Source organism: Patiria miniata, unplaced genomic scaffold (genome assembly GCF_015706575.1).
Source record: "Patiria miniata isolate m_02_andy unplaced genomic scaffold, ASM1570657v1 HiC_scaffold_24, whole genome shotgun sequence".
Lineage (NCBI taxonomy): Eukaryota > Metazoa > Echinodermata > Asteroidea > Valvatida > Asterinidae > Patiria > Patiria miniata.
This window is the reverse complement of record NW_024037063.1, coordinates 6,824,971-6,845,197: the sequence shown is the minus strand read 5'-3', so window position 1 is coordinate 6,845,197 and position 20,227 is coordinate 6,824,971. Positions and strand designations below refer to the sequence as shown.

Below are 20,227 nucleotides of genomic sequence, written 5' to 3'. Positions count from 1 at the left end.
ATATGGAGTCAGGGAACCAGACTACAGGAAAATGATCGTTTTTCTTGGTTTTTATAGCATTTTCGAACCCAAAACCTCAAAAAAGTCAGTGTAACTATATTTGCTATATATTTCCAACCCCCCAATTCCATCCATTTCTGAAAATTAAAGATGTATTGTTAAGGTTTGCATTGAAATTTTTTTATTTGCATGGACAATTTAAATAAGTGTTCGGTCTGACATGTACATGCAAGACAACATTCTAAGAAATTACACCCAAGAGAAGTGTTCCTGATGGTACAACCATTGCCTAACATACATGTCCCGATGTATATTGCACGTCAATAAATCGTCAACGTAAGATGCTCCTTGTTCAAACGTTTAAACAAGTAGAAAGATCAACAGTGAAAAAGAAATTATCTTAGCCCTTTTCATTTCAGTATTTTGGTACATCTTGTATCCCTCATATCAGTGAATTTGTTACATGCAAAGTAATTTTACAATTCGGAGTGGAAAATTCGGAGTAGAAAAATTCGGAGTGGAAACTTCGGAGTAGAAAAATTCGGAGTGGAAAATTTGGAGTAAAAAATTCTGAGTGGAAAATTCTGAGTACAAAATTTGGAGTAGAAAATTCTGAGTGGAAAATTCTGAGAGGAAATTCGGAGTGGAAAATTCGGAGTGGAAAATTCGGAGTGGAAAATTCGGAGTGGAAAATTCGGAGTGGAAAATTTGGAGTAGAAAATTTGGAGTAGAAAATTCGGAATGGAAATTCAAAGTGGAATTTTGGAGTGGAAAATTCGGAGTGGAAAATTTGGAGTACAAAATTCGAAGTGGAAAATTTGGAATGGAAAATTCGGAGTGGAAAATCCCATCCAGGGATTTCTAATGCAGGAACACGGGATCGTAGAAATCAACAACGCATTCAATTTTTATACAATAACTGAGGTCAATTATAATCACTCGTGCATGATACCAGAACGAGCTGATTGCATATAAGTTTTGGGTTTGCGAGATATGCTGCATTTACGGTTTGGCTCGCGATACTGCAAGTTCCCAAATGAATTATGTCATTCGTAGAAAAGAACACTATTGACCATAAAGTCAGCATTGCAAACATCATCATGTCCAAGTTGGATGCCATCAAGAGCAAAAGTTTTTGGTGCCAGTTTTTGGTAGTGACTTTGATAAATGTGTGTATCGTGTCACTGGCGATAGGTTTCACCGTAGTCTACGTCCACAAGGACCAACGCGCACTGAGGGTAAGTCCCATTATTGTCTAAGCGTCGCGGCGTAAAAAGGTCAATCACCGCAAAGAAGTATGGTAGGCAGAGAAAATAAATTCTGTGTTTATGGTAATGCCCCAAAATATAAACTGTCGGTCTTTTTACACTTACTTTGTTCACTTTATTTAGGGCTCCTTTAACAGTTTTCTGTTTAAATAAACTATAGCCTGTTACTCACAAAAAATCTTATATGAAAAATGTTCCTTTCCATTTTCAAATAGTACTTTATTTTTGTATTTGTATTATCGTCAATGCGGCAATTTAAAGATTGAGGTCGGACGTTTTCGCCTTAAATCCAGGTGTAAAGCTGTATGGTTGCGAAGCGTCGCCGTTGTTAAAGTTAATCCGATTACATACTTGGACGCTATAACAGAGCAGTGAAATTCATGCACCCCCCCAAAAAAACATGGCCGTTTGAACGTTGTGTTTCCCAGAAAATATGCTCAGTATGATTGAAATGTTGAATTATAAACGAAAGAAGAAATTCTAAACTTCACGACAGTAAAAAAATTGCCGTCATCGATGCCGAAACGTCAATACTGGTTACTGGTAAAGCTGGCCTGAAAGTCTGGAAGAAATCGTTCGAAAACGTCCCCAAATATATGTATTAACCTCAATTTCTAGGAATCCCTTCAATTTTTTTTTTTCACGTGTAGTTGAACACTCATTAGGCCTATCATCTATAAGTATGTTTCGAATTTCAGCTTAATCTGTTGTTGCAAACGTTTGTGTCACATCTTAAACAATCTCCAAGGTTCGACGAAGATTTTTGCCGACCAAATTAATCACGTGCATGTTTTTCAGATTGGCTGATTTTGGGGCAACAATGACGAAGTGCATATGAGTATATTCATTAGCATCACTAAGCGTACGTGACTTCGCATGGGTCTCGGTATCGACCAAAGGTGCAAAATCTGGCAAAAAATGGTGATATTTATTGATTAAAGATTGCCAGATATTGCAAACGCCAGTGTTACGAACTTATAAAATGCACGTAGCCAGGCCTATTTTTCCAATTCCAAATAAAAGTACTGGACATAATATCCAAACGATTTTTTTTTTAGCACACAAGGGAAACAAACCTTGAAAGTTGCATAAAGTTCGTCCTTTAAAGCAGGAGAATTAATTTTCAAAGATTTCGCCCGCCAACGTGAATATGTTTGTGTGCATGTTGTTTCATTTAAAATAAAGTATTACGTAACTAATTTAGAAATCGGCCCTCGAAACCACACGGCTCTGCAGGATTGGAGAGACACGCCCTATTGGCGACAGTGCTTTGTTTCACTTTTGTTTTGTCCCAGGCATCCCTGCACTGTCCACGTTCTGTCTTTCGTGTATAGTGTTTATACTTGGTTTCTTATAATTTGTATCCTTTTATTCTAATTTATTTTTTACGAGATAAATAAAACATTCTACGCTGTCTGTCTCTGTGTGTCACGTTCTTCATAAAATGCATGAGGAGTGTGCCGAAACACCAAGGGTTATAAATTGAGAGGTACAGTGTATGCAGGTCCAGTACACTGATCTCTATATAAAGACTGGATAGCTAATACAGAGCCGCACAATGTACGAATTTGACGCCATATTGGTGAGACCGGCTGGTGATCTACAAAGGACAAGTTGCCGTTTTTATAGACAGCATGATTTCTTTTGTAACGTCGCGGTTCACTTGACTTATATTTTGACCACCACCACTGACCAAGGTTAACTACAGTTTTTCTAATGTCGTGGTTACTAAAATGCCGCAAATATCACTTTTTCGGCGTTTTGAAATAATAATCACTACGGAAATGTGTCCCTTTTAGAACATCATAATATGTGTACGTGACCAAAATGCGCGTCAACTGTTGATACAACGCGCGCGTATTTACGCGTAGAACGTTCGTATTATACGCGGCCATCTTCGTGAGACCGGGGGCGAATTGGTCAATATGCAAAGTCTACTGTGTGAATGTTGTATGCATATCCGCTATCCAGTCTTTATATAGAGATCAGTGGTCCAGTGCTTCGATTTCACTGTTTTCTGGAGTCACGGTGGACACGTGCAAAAATACGTCATTTTGGGGCAATTTTTTTCCTGAGACTTTAAATAGTGAAATAATATATTATCTGTGTGAAAACACTCCAAAAACAAATCTCTATTACGCAAAACATTGAAGTTGATGATGTCAAATGTGGCAAACTTGCTTCAGGAAGGTTTACCACGCCCACTTGGGGTCAATATGCAAATTGAGGTCAAAATACTACCGTCTATGAATTCGTACATATGAATATGCATTTCGAAACATGACTGTATAATTAACCTTTCTCAAAATACGTCAATAAATTGAGGGTTTTACGACTCCACCCAGCTAGCGGGTGCCGCGCGAACATCCCGCTAGTGAATTAACAAACATTAAAAAAAGAAATTAGATTCTGGTTCCTAGACAATCCGTTTTAACTAAACATTTATATTTGGCAGGAAGAGATAGAAGGGAGAAGTTGGGTCCAACAGCCGCACGGAAGGCTACCCGGTGACAACTCAACACTTACCGACAGTGAGTTTTGTAACTTAGAGATGTGTTGTCCGGGGTCATCAGCAAGCTCCAATTTTGTTTCTCCTGACGAGATTTCAATTTGTATGATTCATTTGAGCAGATCCTTTTCCATATGTCCAGCATCTGCAACTCTCTTAAAAATTTGGTCGATTTTGTTTTTGTTATGATGTGTGAATTTCAGGTTTGCATTATGGAGATGCATGGGAAACAGTTTTCCTCTGAAAATGCAACAAATTCTTTTGAGAAAATTGGCTCCGATTAATTGGGAATAAAATGTGGGTATTGCTGCAGACAGGGAAAGCACATTAACACACAATATCGAATCTGCGCTCTTGAAATTAATAAGTTAATTTATCATTATCGAATTGGCTGCATGCTCTATAAAACGCCTGAATAAATCTGGTTGGCGGGTAGCTGATTAGTGTCGCTGATCCCGGCAGAACCGCAAAAATAGAAGTATGCCTCCGGTTAATACAATTCCATTCTTGGAGATGCTGTATTGTTAGAAACAATTTGTTTCAAAGAATTTCCCTGTAAACAATGTTCTTCTATTGTGTGGGCACTGAATACGGATGAAAGAATGCTTTGTGTTGTTATGTTTGACAGTCTGCATTTAATATTTTAATACTGTCGTGGCTGATGATAATGTACCACACTGTACATGTGTTTAAAAGGATATCAGGGAAAGATGTCTTCCCGAGATACGGGTGTCGGGGAAAGACCTCTTTTTTATAATAAGACATCAGGGAAAGGCAACTTTTCCAGATGCGATATCACGATAAGACGACTTTCTGAGATACGATGTCAGGTAAGGATGTCTTAAATAACTCAGTATTCCATCGTTACGAGAATTATCAAGGAAACACGGAAACTCGAATGGTCACTTTAAGCTTCCGTAGTAATTTTACGTTATTGTACAGGGTAGTAACAGCCCAGCGCAGCCTAGTCTTCATTGTCGGTCATGATTAGATTATCATTCAATCACCTATTCTATTATGCCTAGATGCAATGGGCCTGTACGTGCCAGAGGCTCTAGCTGTTGGGCCATATTGCTGTATGCATCTGTATACCGAAGCATGTTAAGTGAAAGTATAATTAATTAGTGGATGGGTAACTGGGGACAAAAGATACCCCCTGTGTTCCCCGTCTGTACATGGAATACAAGTGCGAGAATTTTAGTTTTCTAGGTGATGCACAGCCGGGCAGAGTATAGGGGTTCCCTAATGTTCGCATTCGAGCACTGGAACCGCGGTGCCGGATGGAATGTTCCATTCCACGAGGTGAATATCACCGCACGAACTTACTCTTACCATTGCACTCATAAACATGCAATAATTTATATAATCCGTACAATTTTGGCCTCCTCTCTCGGACCTTTTATATACCATAGTGTTGCCATCAGTTTCGTCTGGAAACCCGACGTCTGTAACGCCTCCCGAAATGAAACCGTCTTCTGGAGATACGTACATCCGCTGGGGACGCACTACTTGCCCGGATGAAATCGATACAGAGCTCCTCTATGCCGGTACACCAATTTGTATTTGAGAGATTTCCGATTGTCAATCGAGATTATATACTTTATTGGAGAAGTCTGTAGCACAATGGGTCGTTGGAATAAAAAGTAGCAAATGCTATAGGAAGTTTAAGTGCTTGGTACTTGTATGGTTGGTGGTCCTCCGAAATATTCCATCTAGGGAATTTAAACTGGAGGTGTAAAAGTAAAATCATTTACTTTGGAGTAAAAGCATTAAGGAAAATCAAATGTTTGATTCCATATGGATATAAGTTTTCCTTTCCTGTTCATGCAGTTACTAGAAAAACAGGTAGCAAATGCTTCTAGGCAAAAAAAAAATAAAAAATTCTCGGTCTCTGGTCAGACCAAAGTTTCAGAATTGATGCGGCGATGCGGCTTTCTTTTTTTTTTTGGCTTTTTTTTTCAAGCTTGGATTGTACAGACAAGGTGGAGTACTATTTTGCTTTTTTTGGTGTCCTCATGTACATTGGTGTCCTTCATAATTTGCCTTGGTGCCCTCGATCATTTGCCTTGGTGCAATTTCCCATTCCTTGGTGCTCTTTGGTAAAAAAAAAATTGAGGAGGTAAAAGTAAATACTTTTAGCTTTTAGCAAATACTTTCTGACCAGTAAAAACATTTGCTTCATTTGTGTTCATACAAATGCAAGTAAATACTTAAAAATAGGTTTAAAAGCAAATGCTATTTATGTATACATACGACCCATTAAGTCATGAATTCATTACGAAAATTGCATTAAACAAATTAGATATGTCTTACACAAAATCATACATTTTCCTGTATTACGGTAGAAAGAAATGGGCATTTGTAGTGCCTCATGTTTCTTCTTTCGCTTCAAAAGACTAAATGCCAGTAGTTGGTACCTTTTTCCTGTGAGTTGTATGCGTGATGTACAAAATATAGATGCTGTAGGTCTATAGGCAAAAAAACTGATTTATGGGAGTTAAGTCCGACGCCTCATAGGTCCGACGCCTCATAAGTGCGAAATATCGGAGTAATTAGGCGTCGGTCGGACTTATGAGACATAACATTTACTTATTCCGCCTCATAGGTCAAACGCCACATAAGTCCGACGCCTCAAAAGTCCGAAACAGCGTTTGTCCATAGTCGTTCTTTTGAGGCGTCTGACTTATGAGGCGTCGGACCTATGATTACGAGGCGTCGGACTTATGATACGGCCCCGAAGAAATCATGTACAACGCACACCGTACCTATGCCGGGTTGATCCATCGGCCAAACGCGAACAGAAACAAACACACTCAATCTCGTGCAATATATACTCTGATTTATTAAGCTTCAGCAACAGCAACGGTTCTTCCGATGCTCACTCGCTGAACTCAAGGCTGTTGTCTGCCCTGCGCATGCTTGCGAATTTTATTGGTAAATGGTTCATACAGAGCTGAACGCCGGTATGAGCAAATGAGCTTGTCACAGAGGGCCAGTTTAGTCTCATTTCGGACTTACGAGGCGTCGGACCTATAAGGCGTCGCACTTATGAGCGGACCCCGAATCACTGCCATGTATACATTTTGTACGTAGGTTTCGCCGCTGGTGCACATTACACCAATAAAGGAGGTTCATCGGATTTTATCTGTCTCCCTTCTGATCCGAATTGGTCCAGCAATTACGACGACAGGGTTGCCAGTGTGTCCTACTTGTACGGGACTGAGTACGACGTTGGGGATCAACACCACTTCTCGCGCCAGAATGCCGAGGTCCTCCACGACCGTGACGCCCCGTGCGCCGTGTGCCGTCTCCTGGAACGCAGCACCAAGCTGCTTTTCCCGGCCAAGCTCGGCTGTCCTCCGAAATGGACGGAGGAGTACAGGGGCTTCCTCATGTCCGCTCACAACAACCATGGGCGGGCCGAAGCCGTGTGCGTGGACCAGGCACCTGAGGTTATCTCGGGCAGTCAAACTAACCAAAATGGAGCACTGTTTTACTTCATCGAAGGGATATGCGGGTCCCTCCCTTGCCCCCCTTATGTTAATGGTCGTGAAATAACATGCACAGTTTGTAGCATCTAAAAAAATATCCAGTCGTGTCAAAATAAATAACTGGAGAGAAAGCTCTGAAAAAAACATCGTGAATTACGAGGTATTTTTTTAAATGCATGTATTTGGGGAAAACAATTTCGGGAAACAAAATTCGCATATTGTCGAGAAACAGAAAAAAAATAATGTTTAGAATGTTCAGGAGTCTGAACATTTAAGAGAAGCATGTTGATTATTGCATCGAGATCCGAGGAAACCCTGTTGAACTACAAGATCATTCGAGAAAACTCAACATCAATGAGTCACATCATGGTCTTTAAAATGATAAAGGCTTATATTCAGATGCCCGTATGTAGTACAAAGCTATCATAATTGTATGCAGTTGCTCTCCACGTGCTCTTTAACGAATTCTCCAAACAAAATTGTCCATTAGTATGGTTTATATTCAAAACAAAAATATCTACTTTTTATTGGAAAAAAAGGGAGAGAGAGAGAGTAAGTCGCAGGCATCAAAACAATGAATTAAATTTAAAGAAAAAGGGGGAGAGAGGGTCACATACGCCCGAAACAGTTATGGGCAACGGCAGACTTCTGAAAAGAGTTTTTGTTCTTGTTTGCTACTGCGCCAATAACATGCCAACAGATTCCCTAAGATTACTTTTGTCGGGTTAAAAAAACAATTCATTTTTTTACAGTACGTTAAGTTGTTGAATTTAACGTGGGCAGATATTTTTTGCTTGATGTCTCGTTTTAAAACAAGTTTTGTATTTCCAGATAGTTGTTTTCCGGATTAAAACTTGACAATGGCGCGAGTAGAGAAACCTTCATTGTTTACTAATGACGTATTGTATGTTTTAACCTACTTATCAAACTTGATTATAGTAATGATTTAGACTTCATTTCTTTTGGGTGATTTGATGTAAGTGAATACGATATGAGATTTTGTTTTACATAGATTGGGGTTTTGGGTTGTCTTGATTGAAGTATTGATATGTTGATTTGACTGCAGTATTTCAAGATGGATTTTTCCGTATTACTTTGATGTGAGTTATGACTGGTGATTTTATTCGATTTTGCTCGTTTGTTTGAATGGTTTTGGTCTGCCTGTCTTGCGGGATGTGCTGCCTGGACTGTCCGTCTGTCAACTCGCTTGTTTTATTTTTGTTGTTTTATTTGTTTGTTTGTCTAACTGGTTTACTTGTACGCTTGTTTTTCTTCTCTTTGGACGTTCACCAGCAAGTTCTGCTCCGAAGTTCAAGTCATTTCAAAAATGTTTGCATTTGTTTATACCCAGACACTATTTTTTTTAATATTATTAATTCCGTATAGGTATGTTGTAACTGTTTAGAACTCCGACTCGTACTCGACACCAGACCCAAGTCCACTTTGTTTTTCAAGGTTTCAGGACTTGGGACTCGGACGTATATTGAAGACTCGGCTGCATGAGTCCTATGAAGTATTCTGTTTTTTTTCCAAGTAAGTAAAAAGTAGAACGAGACCGCATTCGACTTGAGCCGAGTCTATACCTGTCATTACGTAACATGTAAAGGTCTATAGACTTTTTTAAGATTGGAAATCATCAGTGTAGTTAATCAAAAGTGTATTAATATGTATAGGGTATTATTATATACGGTCAGTCACTAAAATAAAGGCATTCGTGCTGAATAGTCATGTGGTAATATCTTTCATTACATTTGAGCCTGAGCAGAAGGAGAAAAATATACAATCCGAACAGAAAAACATATATTTGGAAGTTAACGTCTTCTAGTATCGGTGTGTAACCCACGGCGTGTGAAAACCACATAGGGCCTATACTCATGACAATCATCAAAGTACGTTGAGAAATTCTTGCAGTTTTCAATGTCATAGTTTTGGATGTATTATTTCTATATACTTTGCCGGGCAGTAATGGAATTCCCACACTGCCCAGCCGGCCGGACGAAGTTGGAATTCCAACTTTGAGCGGACACTGCACTGTGACAAAGTTAATTGTCGCATGCTCAATGGGTGTAAACACAAAATCCCGAGTATCATGACCTATGACCTCAACACCTTCTGCAAAGGTCAAGTCAAATATGTATATACATTTTTTTTACTATAGCCTTATACGTATGCATCAATGATCAGCCCTTAGGCAAAATCAGCAGAATAGCAGCAAAAAGATCCTTTGTGATCGTTTAAGCAAAATTATGCAAACCTTTTCCTGCTCCCAGACATCAATGGTCCAAAAATAACCACGCAGTGTACACTATAGTTCACCACTGACGCACGTTATACTCACAGTGCAAAAAAAGTAGTTCTGCAAAAAGCATATAACTCCATGTTGACTTATGTAATATTCCGTTGGTTAAATAAATGTAAGATTTAACAGAATTGTTGCTATATTAGTTGAGCCAATAGTTTTGGCATAATTTATATGTACCCTTCTAAAAAGAACAAGAATTGTAAACATTACTATTTAAAAAAAAGTCTTCGTTGGCCATCTTGAGCTTCAAAGTGTTAACGCTTTGTTGGTTTATCTTTGCACTGCAAACCCAAACAGAAGCTTCGTTTATCTAGGGTGATATTAAAACTTAAAAAAAAAATTGGTTTCCAAATAGGCTGGCCTTTAATTGCATGTATTTTCAATGTTATACAATGCATTTTTATTTTTGGTTGTGGGTTTTAAAAAAAGTTATGTTTTGTTGTATATTTACATAACTGATGTAATAACAACACTTTGATGTAAAATTATACATTATCTTAAATGCATGTATTGCTTTTTTCTTGTTGTTTAGGATTCATATTGAACATGATACTTGGCGCCTGAATTACGGCACCGTGTTGTATCCACACGTGAAACTTCGTGTTAAGTCAATTTTAATATGCAAACAACGCATTAGCCGAAATCCATTTTGTTTACTTACATAAGTGGCAAACATATAAAAAAAGTATCATATTTAAGCTCCCATTGTCGCAAGATTTACTACATGTATATCAAATATATGTATTTTTTGGCCATACAGCTATGGAAATAATGTCAATATTACCCCATCAGCATTAAATTACACATTATGTATCTGTTGTGCAAACAAATATTACATTCTCTTGTTGTATTTTGAAAAAAAGCTTGCATGTAGATTATATGAATTTGTATCTTTGTACAAGTGTTTGCAAGTGGGTTTGTGCACTGATAAAAAATGCTAAAAGGAACCACCCCAAAAGGCCTCCACATTATTATTTTCATATGATGTTATTTTCTGTTGGAATGTGATTTTTTTTTAAAGAGTTCAAATCCACAGTACAAAAAGGACGTATGTGCATGATTACCCCCATTTTATGCACCATTCGGAGTGGAAAATCCCGTCTCGAGGTTTTTTAATGCAAGAACACGGAAGCGTAGCAATGAATAACGTATCAAATTTTATACAGTCATGTGATTGGCCAACTACGTCATTGACATTCCAAAGGAGCTTTCTATCGAATACCGGTATATAAAAGTATACCGACTAGCGACTATTGTTGAAGTTGAGTTAGCGGGATTTTCTGCAGTGTTGCTCAGAAAACTTAATTTTCTACAACCTAAAGTATATGTATACTGCCATTTGAAAAAAAAATATTTTATTAACAAAACATCATCATGGCCATAACATTGGATGACCCTCCCACCCAGAAGGTTGAGGCCGTATCTGTTCCGATTTTGTGGTTGCATATCAGTAAATAAACTTCCATATAACCCAGTGATAAATAGGCCTACACCCTCTTCCGAGATTTAGAGAAAACAAACTTATAACGCTCTTAAAGGTGTTTGAGACACACATTAAAGCTCGATCGTCATCTTTCATTTTCCGTTCAAAAAACAACATGGGGAAAAAGTACTTGTTTTAGTGACTTTTAACTTTGAAAATTTTCTCTTGATTGCATATTCGATTCCCAAGTTATGACTTTTTGAATAAAAAGATCACGAAATTCAGCTGTGCTACCACTGATAATTTACCGTTCGACAGACTGATTAATACCCATTAAATAAATGAAGCGACCTCACGAATGAACGAACACGTGCGACAAAACGGACAAAAATCGCCTTCAACATTTCAGTAAAAGAAGAATGGACTTGTTCCACATAATTATTCAAAACTCACAATCTGACAGTAAGAATAATGTTTCAATCTTGACTCAAATGATTAAAATCCCATTTTACATTTTATATTTGAATGCCTGCAGTGAGTTATTGATTCCACGCAATGGCATTCCATGGACAGCTATACAAATAGGTTATATTTGTAAAACATGCATAACTTCTTATAGCGTGGATTAACTTCAGGTTTTTTTTTTAAATGAGTAGAACATGTGCCTTAAATCGTACTTCTTTCGTGTATTAAATGTGATTGCTTTACAAGAAAAACAAATCATGGATCTAGATCGCTTTCTTTTTGACTCGCCCTGCAGAGCAATAATAAGGGGAGTCATCCGAATTGAATACGAGCTCTGAATTCTGCGCACGGCTTCCATCTTTTTATTTTTATAGAGTCTCTCAAGTTCACGGCCCACAGAATTCTCTAATAGCAAAGAAATTGAGGGCATGTAAATCGTGATTTGGCCGGTTAGGCTATACCGGGAATATTTACTGACCTGCAACCTTTAAATGTCAGAATTGCCGGCCATTTTGGCCAAATCACAGAAGACACCAAACAGAACATGTCTGAAGACTGAATACTAGTTTCATGCTTTTATTACAAGTGCACGAAATGCTCAATTTATATCGCACTCATCCGTATGTTTGAGGTGCGTTCTACAAAGAAACAAAGCAAACGAACGGAACTGCATCGTGCAGCGTTGACTCATTGACATGGTTAATTTTGTACGTAGGTTTTGCCGCTGGTGCACATTTCAACAGCCAGGGAGGTTCATCGGATTTTCTCTGTCTCCCTTAGTCCCTTCTGATCCGAATAAGTACGAAATGTACAGGAACATCCGCACCGACGAATCGTCCCACTTGTACGGGTCGGAGTACCAACTTTATGTCTACGATCCCTTCTCGCACCAGAATGCCGAGGTCCTCCACGGCCGTGACGTCCCGTGCGCCGTATGCCGTCTCCTGGACCGCAGCACCAAGCTGCTTTTCCCGGCCAAGCTCGGCTGTCCTCCGAAATGGACAAAGGAGTACATGGGCTTTCTCATGTCTGGACACCACGACCACAATCAGCGGTCTCAAGCCCTGTGCGTGGACCAGGCACCTGAGGCTATCCCGGGCAGTCAAAGCATAGAGCTGGGTCCTAGCTCTATGGTCAAAGTGACCAAAATGGAGCACTGCTTTACCCCATCAAAGGGATATGCGGATCCCTCCCTTGCCCCCCTTAATGGTCGTGGCATAACATGCACAGTTTGTAGCATCTAGAATTGGAACACAAATATCTAATCCTGTCTAAAAAACAAAAGAGCCTGATGAAGCATGTCCCAGAGCCCACATAATTAAATTCATTATTGGCTCAGAATGGGAAATTCACTCGAAGTTTCTTCATGCATAGACAATATGGGCAGATTGAGGCCATTCGTTGAAGTTACGGGATAATTCTATTCTCAGAAAGTTCGGCAGATGGATTTTTGCGGCGAATTATTATTTTCAAACTAGGTTTCGTTGAACTGTATGTGAAGATCCTAGAACGCTCTTGTTACTGAATGCATTAATCCACAAAAGTGAACATGACTTTAATCATTACTAATTTGATTTTCATCTTAAAAAAGAATTAGATACTCAGATGGCCATACTATGTTAGCTAGACAGTTACAATATGTAGTGTAGAAAAACTGTGATTTTGCGTTTAGTTTTTTTTCATATTATGTAGAATTTAAGTAGGTTTTTCACGGTGTAGACTGTTTTGTATGTTGCTATGTTTAAGTTGCTTACACCATGCTCCTTAACATATTTTTCTTCTTATTAATGTTTACTTTGTATTACAAGAAGAAAATCTTTCTTCTAGCAAAAAGTGGAGAGGCTCGCAGCCGCAACAATAGATTTGAAACTCCTTTAAAAAGACACAAATTTTGTTTTGGCCTCGCAAAAAAACTTGTGTTCTAGATCCGCCCTTGACCGCGCCGTGCTCTATAGATAGTGGAGCCGAGCGCCGAGACTGTATTTGTCCTCAACTATGTCCTCAATACTTCTCAAGCAGCTAGTACGCACAATAAATACTGGATAATTGTATTCCTCTCCATTTTTATTAGAATCGTTGAAATTAGGTCGATATTGCGAGAGTTCTTCTTGCTAGCATAAGATTGACTGCTTATTGTCATACTTCTGCTGAAATGAAGGACGCCTTCATTACCAGACTGGTGGGTGAGGTCCCTAATTGCCAGTGGCGTAGCCAGGAATTTTTTAGTGGGGGGCGCTGAGGTAGCTGGAACATTTTCATGGGGGGCGTCATGTAGATCAATGATAATTTTTTTAGGAACTCAAAATCTCGGGGGGGGGGGGGGGGGGGGGGGGGGCGACGGTGGGGGGGGGGGGGGACAAGATTTCATGTGTGTATTTCTTGAGTTGCTGGCCCCAAAGCGAGTTTGGTGGTGGAGATCTAGACCACTATAATAGAGGGCGCGCCACATAAATAGTGGTCTCGGCAACGCATCAACACGGATGCTGCACAATTGAAGAAAAAGAACAACCTCGTTTCCGATGAACTACTCAAGAAATACAAAATGGATTAAATTGAAATGTCGTGCAATTAGTTTTCACGATGAGTAGCACGAGTGGTTTGAATGGTGTGAGAAACCGTGGAGCTATGAATATAATATGATCGTAACAATCTAGTGCTTTAAACGTTCAAAATCCATGTTGACTTCCATTAGGATTGTATTTGTTGCAAATATGATCCGGTATTGTTACGGTCCTAATAGCTTGATTAATTGACGTTTTTTTAAGAAATGAAATCTTTTGATGCCAAACATCATGACAAATAAGTGTACAAAAGTTCATTTTAATGTAACTTGTATTTCTTGAGTTGTTGGCCCCGAATCGGGTTTGGTGGTGGAGATCGAGACCACTATAATAGAGGGCGCGCCACATAAATAGTGGTCTCAACAACGCATCAATACGGATGCTGAAAAAGTGAAGAAAAAGAACAACCTCGTTTCCCATGAACTACTCAAGAAATACAAAATGGATTAAATTGAAATTTCGTGCAATTAGTTTTCACGATTTGTAGCATGAGTAGTTTGAATGGCGTGAGAAACCGTGGAGCTATAAATATAATATGATCGTAACAATCTAGTGCTTTAAACGTTAAAAATCCATGTTGACTTCCATTAGGATTGCATTTGTTGCAAATAAAATCCGGTATTGTTACGGTCATAATAGCTTGATTAATTGACGTTTTTTTATGAAATGAAATCTTTGGATGCCAAACATCATGACAAATGAGTATACGAAAATTCATTTTGATCGAACGTGTATTTCTTGAGTTGTTGTCCCCAAATCGGGCTTGGTGGTGGAGATCGAGACCACTATAATGGAGGGCGCGCCACATAAATAGTGGTCTCGGCAACGCATCAACACGGATGCTGCACAATGGAAGAAAAAGAACATCCTCGTTTCCGATGAACTACTCAAGAAATACAAAATGGATTAAATTGAAATTTCGTGCAATTAGTTTTCACGATGAGTCGCAGAGACGCGGGGCACTGGCACTGGAGTCGCGGAGTCGCAGCAATGGAGTCGCGGAGTCGCAGAGACGCGCGCCGATAGAGGGCGCAATTCTCGGAGGTAGATCGACTCGCAGCCGTACGGACGGAGGCTAGGCGCGGATGTAGAGTGTAGTGGCCCTGCATGTACCGCTGAATGTATGAGGTATGTAAATGAACTCTGGGGTGGGATATATTAGAGGTGAAAATGAACAATTTTTGAGAGGCCATTTTTTTAGGGTCGCTTGCTACCACATTCTAACGAACAGGTTATGCATCCAGCGTTACATGTGAATGAATATGGAGCATGTCAGCTGATGGCTGGAGTTACTCAAGCTAGGCCAGCCCTAATATTTTATAATAATATTAATAGGCCTAATTCCTATACGGACAAAAAAAATAATGTCTTTTTTTAAAGTGTTTCCTTCCAGGTGAAAAGTAGATAATGAACATTTGACCAAAGATTCCTAAAAAAACCTTAAAAAATGCACTTGCTCCATACACTAATAATTTTACCATTTATTGTCTTGCATCCAGATAAACAGTAGTACTAGTAGCCTACATGTAAACATGTAGCGGTCCAACAAGTGCAATCATGGATGACGCCAGTGCACTCGTTATTGATAATGGTTCAGGTATGTGCAAGGCGGGTTTTGCTGGAGACGATGCGCCACGTTCGGTCTTCTCATCAATCATTGGCAGACCTCGCAATGATGTAAGTAGGGGGCCTACCCAAGTTGGGGAATTATCATGACTCGACAGAACTGAACGTATACATATTTTTATAACAGTTTGAAATAAAATATCATTACTTGGTACATGTACATGTTGTTTGTCGTACAACATGTACAGGCATGTATCAGAAAAAATAGAGAGGATTTGAAGGTGGAGTGTTTCATTTGTAGCTATCCAAAAAGTAACTGACAAAATTGTTGTGAAATATAAAGTAATATAATATAGTAATTGTGCTTAAAGGGAAAATACATCATTTGCAAACATCAAAAAATAAAACTACCAAATCATTTTGAAATACCTTGCTGGACTGTTAGTGAATGACAGTGTAAAGCATCCTGTAAAATCATGGCACCTGGTATACTGCCATTTTCAAGAAAAGTGGTATTTTTGTATCAATTTCCAACGCTGATCGGCCGATCAGCGTTGGAAACAACTGGCTTTTTTTTCAAATACTGGCCCCAATTGACCATCGCACTTGGTTGCAATCGATTACAAACCTATGAACGGGTACGAGCCAGCTAGACTGGTTCCCTGACCTTACAATTCCCCAATGTATGTAAACTGCTCTGTTTCTTCTTATATGGAGTCAGGGAACCAGACTACAGGAAAATGATCGTTTTTCTTGGTTTTTATAGCTTTTTCGAACCCAAAACCTCAAAAAAGTCAGTGTAACTATATTTGCTATATATTTCCAACCCCCCAATTCCATCCATTTCTGAAAATTACAGCAAAAGCAAATGATGTATATTCCCTTTAACACCCTGGTACTGTATATTCTTTCTGGAATGCTGTCATTTTGAAGGGAAAAAAATGGTCATTTAAAGATGTTTTTTTTTAATTTTAGTACGGTAGATTGTTTTTAATTCGGCAAAGCCGTGAATGGGTGCGGGCAATTAAGCGTTGACACAACGCACATGCACGCGGTTGCTATTATTTGTCGGTTCAGTGTGTGACATCACATAGCTGCATCTGACTGAGAATAAGTCCTGGGCGCTGATTTTGGGCCCAATTCAATATATTTAATAATTTGTCTTGGACCTGCCATATATGCATGAAGTCAACTTCAAGTCCAACACTAGTCATCTAGTCATGAATAAATCACCAGCAATGGCCAACCATCAAAGTATCGGAAGAATAGGCGACAAATTTGATACCTTTATAAAGTAATTTGAAAATCTTGTCACTTGACTTGAGACTGAATGACTTGTGATGACTTGTGATGACTTGTGATTACTTGTGATTAACTTTTGATTGTGATAACTTGTGAATTTTGCAATTAGCTTGCAGTGACTTATGATAGACTTGTGATTAGCTTGTGATGACTTGTGATTAGCTTGTGATGACTTGTGATGACTTGTGATTAGCTTGTGATGACTTGTGATTAGCTTGTGATGACTTGTGATAAGCTTGTGATGACTTGTGATTGGCTTGTGATGACTTGTAAAGTTATGACTGATGTACGATTGAGTTGTAATTGGCTTGTGATTGAGTTGTTTACTATATCTCTGACACTTGTTTTTCTAGTTGGGAAATTCAATGCCTGGACTGACACCGGGAGATTCTTACATCGGCGATGATGCCCAGATGAAACGAGGAATTCTCAACCTGAAGTATCCCATACAGCACGGCATCATCACAAACTGGGACGATATGGAGAAGATCTGGCACCACACCTTCTACAATGAGCTCCGTGTGTCACCAGATGAGCACTGTTTGCTACTGACCGATGCTGCGCTAAACCCCAAAGCAAACAGAGAAAAGATGGCACAGGTATAAATATTTGACAATACATGTGTTTACTGTACCCTATAATGTTTTGGGTCAGTATTGCCTGGTCAAACTGACCCAATGCACTACACTATCCTGTATCCGTGTAGCCACTCCAGGGGACCCTATGCAGTTAGACTTGGACTTTTTTCCAAGCTCCTTCGACTGTGTGGCCATTGATTTTTTAGGGGGTGAGTTTTGGAGTGTTCTGCAAGTACCACTTCAAATGTAGATAGAGAGTGTTAATAAGTAGTGGTTTTTGTTGTTTCTGTATTGTAGGTTATGTTTGAAACCTTTGATGTTCCATCATTGCACATAGGCGTCCAAGCCGTCTTATCGATTCTGTCGTCCGGCCGAGGTACTGCCATTGCTTTGGAGTCTGGTGACGGTGTGACGCAAATCGTGCCCGTCTTTGAGGGTTACGTGTTGCGTAACGCCATACAGAGGGTAGATGTTGCTGGTAGTGACCTTACAAATTACCTCATGGAGATCCTGTCAGAGCGGAGATTTGATTTCTCATCAGGTAGGCCTCAAGATTCAGGGAAAAGGGAGAATTCTGAAAGAGCAAAGGCGGAGTTTGCATATATTAGCAAGTTTGATGAGGCACCAGTGCTGGATTTGTGATTGAGATTGGGTGGCATGGGTGGCTAGTGCGTAAGGCACTCGCCTCTCACCACTGTGGCACTGGTTCGATTCCCGGCTGCAGACCATAAGCGAATAGATTTGTGCATTGGTTCTCTCCTGTGCCTCGAGGGTTTTTCTCCGGGCCCTCTGGTTTTCCTCCCTCTGGAAAAATCAAACACTTTCGGTCTCGGGCTGTGCTCCGTGGTGATATATGGGTCGATGTGGCCGGCAGCCATAGGCTCCTTTACATGCCAGCGGCTTAACCATGTTAGCCGTACCCTTCGCAATTCAGCTTCTCAGCTGTGACTTAGGATGATTAGCCTCCCAATTTGTTATTATTATGTATGATGTACACATGTTTTGTCGGTGCATAGTTACAAGTCCTTCACAAGTCCAGCTTCTATTAAATCACAAGTCAATTTCAAAGTCTGTTCACAAGTGACACAATGAACAATAATACGCAAGTCTTAAGTTCCCCACAATTACTTAAAATATACTTCCTGATTTTGTATTACAGCTGATAGAGAGACTGTGTGTGACATCAAAGAAAAGCTGTGCTATTCGGCCCAAAACTTCAAATTGGAACTGTATAACGCCCGGTACAGCTGGAACCAGGAAAAGAACTACACACTCCCCGATGGTCAAGTGATCAGCGTCGGCAGCGAGATGTTCCGATGCCCAGAGGTCCTGTTCAATCCCTCCCTGGCTGGCTTGCACACCGAAGGAATCCATCAGGCAGTCTACAACAGCATCATGACATGTGACATGGCCACTCGCAGAGACCTGTACTGCAATGTGGTGTTGGCTGGGGGCTCCACCATGTTCCCGGGTTTTTGCGACAGGATACAGAAGGAGCTGTGTGACCTTGCCCCCAGCTTTATGAAAGTTAAGATTAGCGCAGCTCCAGAAAGAAAACTGTTTACGTGGATCGGTGGTTCTATTCTTGCCAGCCTCTCATACTTTGACAACATGTGTGTCTCAAAGCAAGAGTTTCAAGAAAAAGGCCCTGCAGTCATTGATCAAAAGTGTTTTGATAGGGCATTACTCAAAAAATGAGATATTGAATTTAAGTTTTTATTTGTAGGGTCGTAGTGTAATATCGTACATCCCATTCAGAAACTTACTTCAGATACAAGTACATGTACGTGCAATGGCCTCTGTGTACAAGTACCATTGTATGACTGCTCGTAAGTGACGGTGTGTTGCACATTCTACAAGCCATAATTTTGCCCATAATTATAATATTGATGAAATGCAAAACAGGATTTTCAAAACAGGATTTTGATAAAGTTAACTGGATGCTTCTGCATGCAGAGAATGTAAAATTATGATCTTGTCTTCATTGGATTTCAAATAGAAATTAGCATTTCATTGTTATTATTCTGCCTGGAATTTGAAATCTTAGTCTTATAGATTATTTTTATGAATGCATTTTTTCAGATACGTAAAATTACTTTCCAGTAATTTTTCTGAAATATTTAAAAACAGATTTTCACACTAAAGGTAGTTACTGTAAATATTGGAGTTTAGCTATGACATGTTGAGAACATTTGAATGATAGCTTTAAAAATGCAATTATAGCAATAATCAGCTACATAAAATTATCAATGAGAATGGATTTTTGACATATATATTTACATTTTTTTGAATTATACATAACGTTTCATTTATTATTTGAAGACTTTATATGCATATACTTCATTTCAATATTAATTTTAGGTAGGATGTTTATAATGCATTTAGAAAAATTAAATATTTGAATTTGAACAAATAAAAATTATAATGGTTTATGAATTGTGGTGGGAAGCATTAAAAATTAATCGCTGTTGGTTGTTTTTTGACCCACCCCATCCACCTTAACCGTACACACCAATACAAAATCACACAAATAATTTATGTCACAAATAATGCTTTGAAAAGCAACCAAAAGGAGCAACAGCATAATTCTTCCCACAAACATTTGACCAATAATGAAACTTGAATCGTGAAATACATCACATCAAAGGTGTTAATTTCAACTTCATCAACTTAGTGTGAATTTGTTGAAAAGAAAAAAGTCAAGTAACATATGAATGCAATTGAGATACAATAACCTGTATTTTTGTTCAATTCCACGAGAA

The 20,227-nt window shown here is 39.2% G+C and overlaps 2 protein-coding genes and 1 pseudogene across 2 annotated transcripts; all 3 read left to right on the top strand.

Annotated features, from left to right (window-relative positions):
• Window positions 1-5,195: 5,195 nt before the first annotated feature.
• Window positions 5,196-10,020, top strand: LOC119731556 (short-chain collagen C4-like). The gene is made up of 2 exons (XM_038204733.1): window positions 5,196-5,324; window positions 6,871-10,020. Exons 1-2 carry the CDS (start codon window positions 5,240-5,242, stop codon window positions 7,356-7,358), a joined length of 573 nt encoding a protein of 190 aa, XP_038060661.1. The 5' UTR covers window positions 5,196-5,239; the 3' UTR covers window positions 7,359-10,020.
• Window positions 10,021-10,944: 924 nt separating this feature from the next.
• Window positions 10,945-12,702, top strand: LOC119731862 (annotated as a pseudogene).
• A 2,386-nt stretch (window positions 12,703-15,088) lies between these two features.
• LOC119731554 (actin-5-like) lies at window positions 15,089-20,168 on the top strand. Its single transcript, XM_038204731.1, has 5 exons — window positions 15,089-15,147; window positions 15,519-15,696; window positions 17,241-17,486; window positions 17,763-18,006; window positions 18,625-20,168. The coding sequence occupies exons 2-5, from the start codon at window positions 15,577-15,579 to the stop codon at window positions 19,161-19,163; spliced, it is 1,149 nt and encodes a 382-aa protein (XP_038060659.1). The 5' UTR covers window positions 15,089-15,147; window positions 15,519-15,576; the 3' UTR covers window positions 19,164-20,168.
• The last annotated feature ends 59 nt before the right edge of the window (window positions 20,169-20,227 follow it).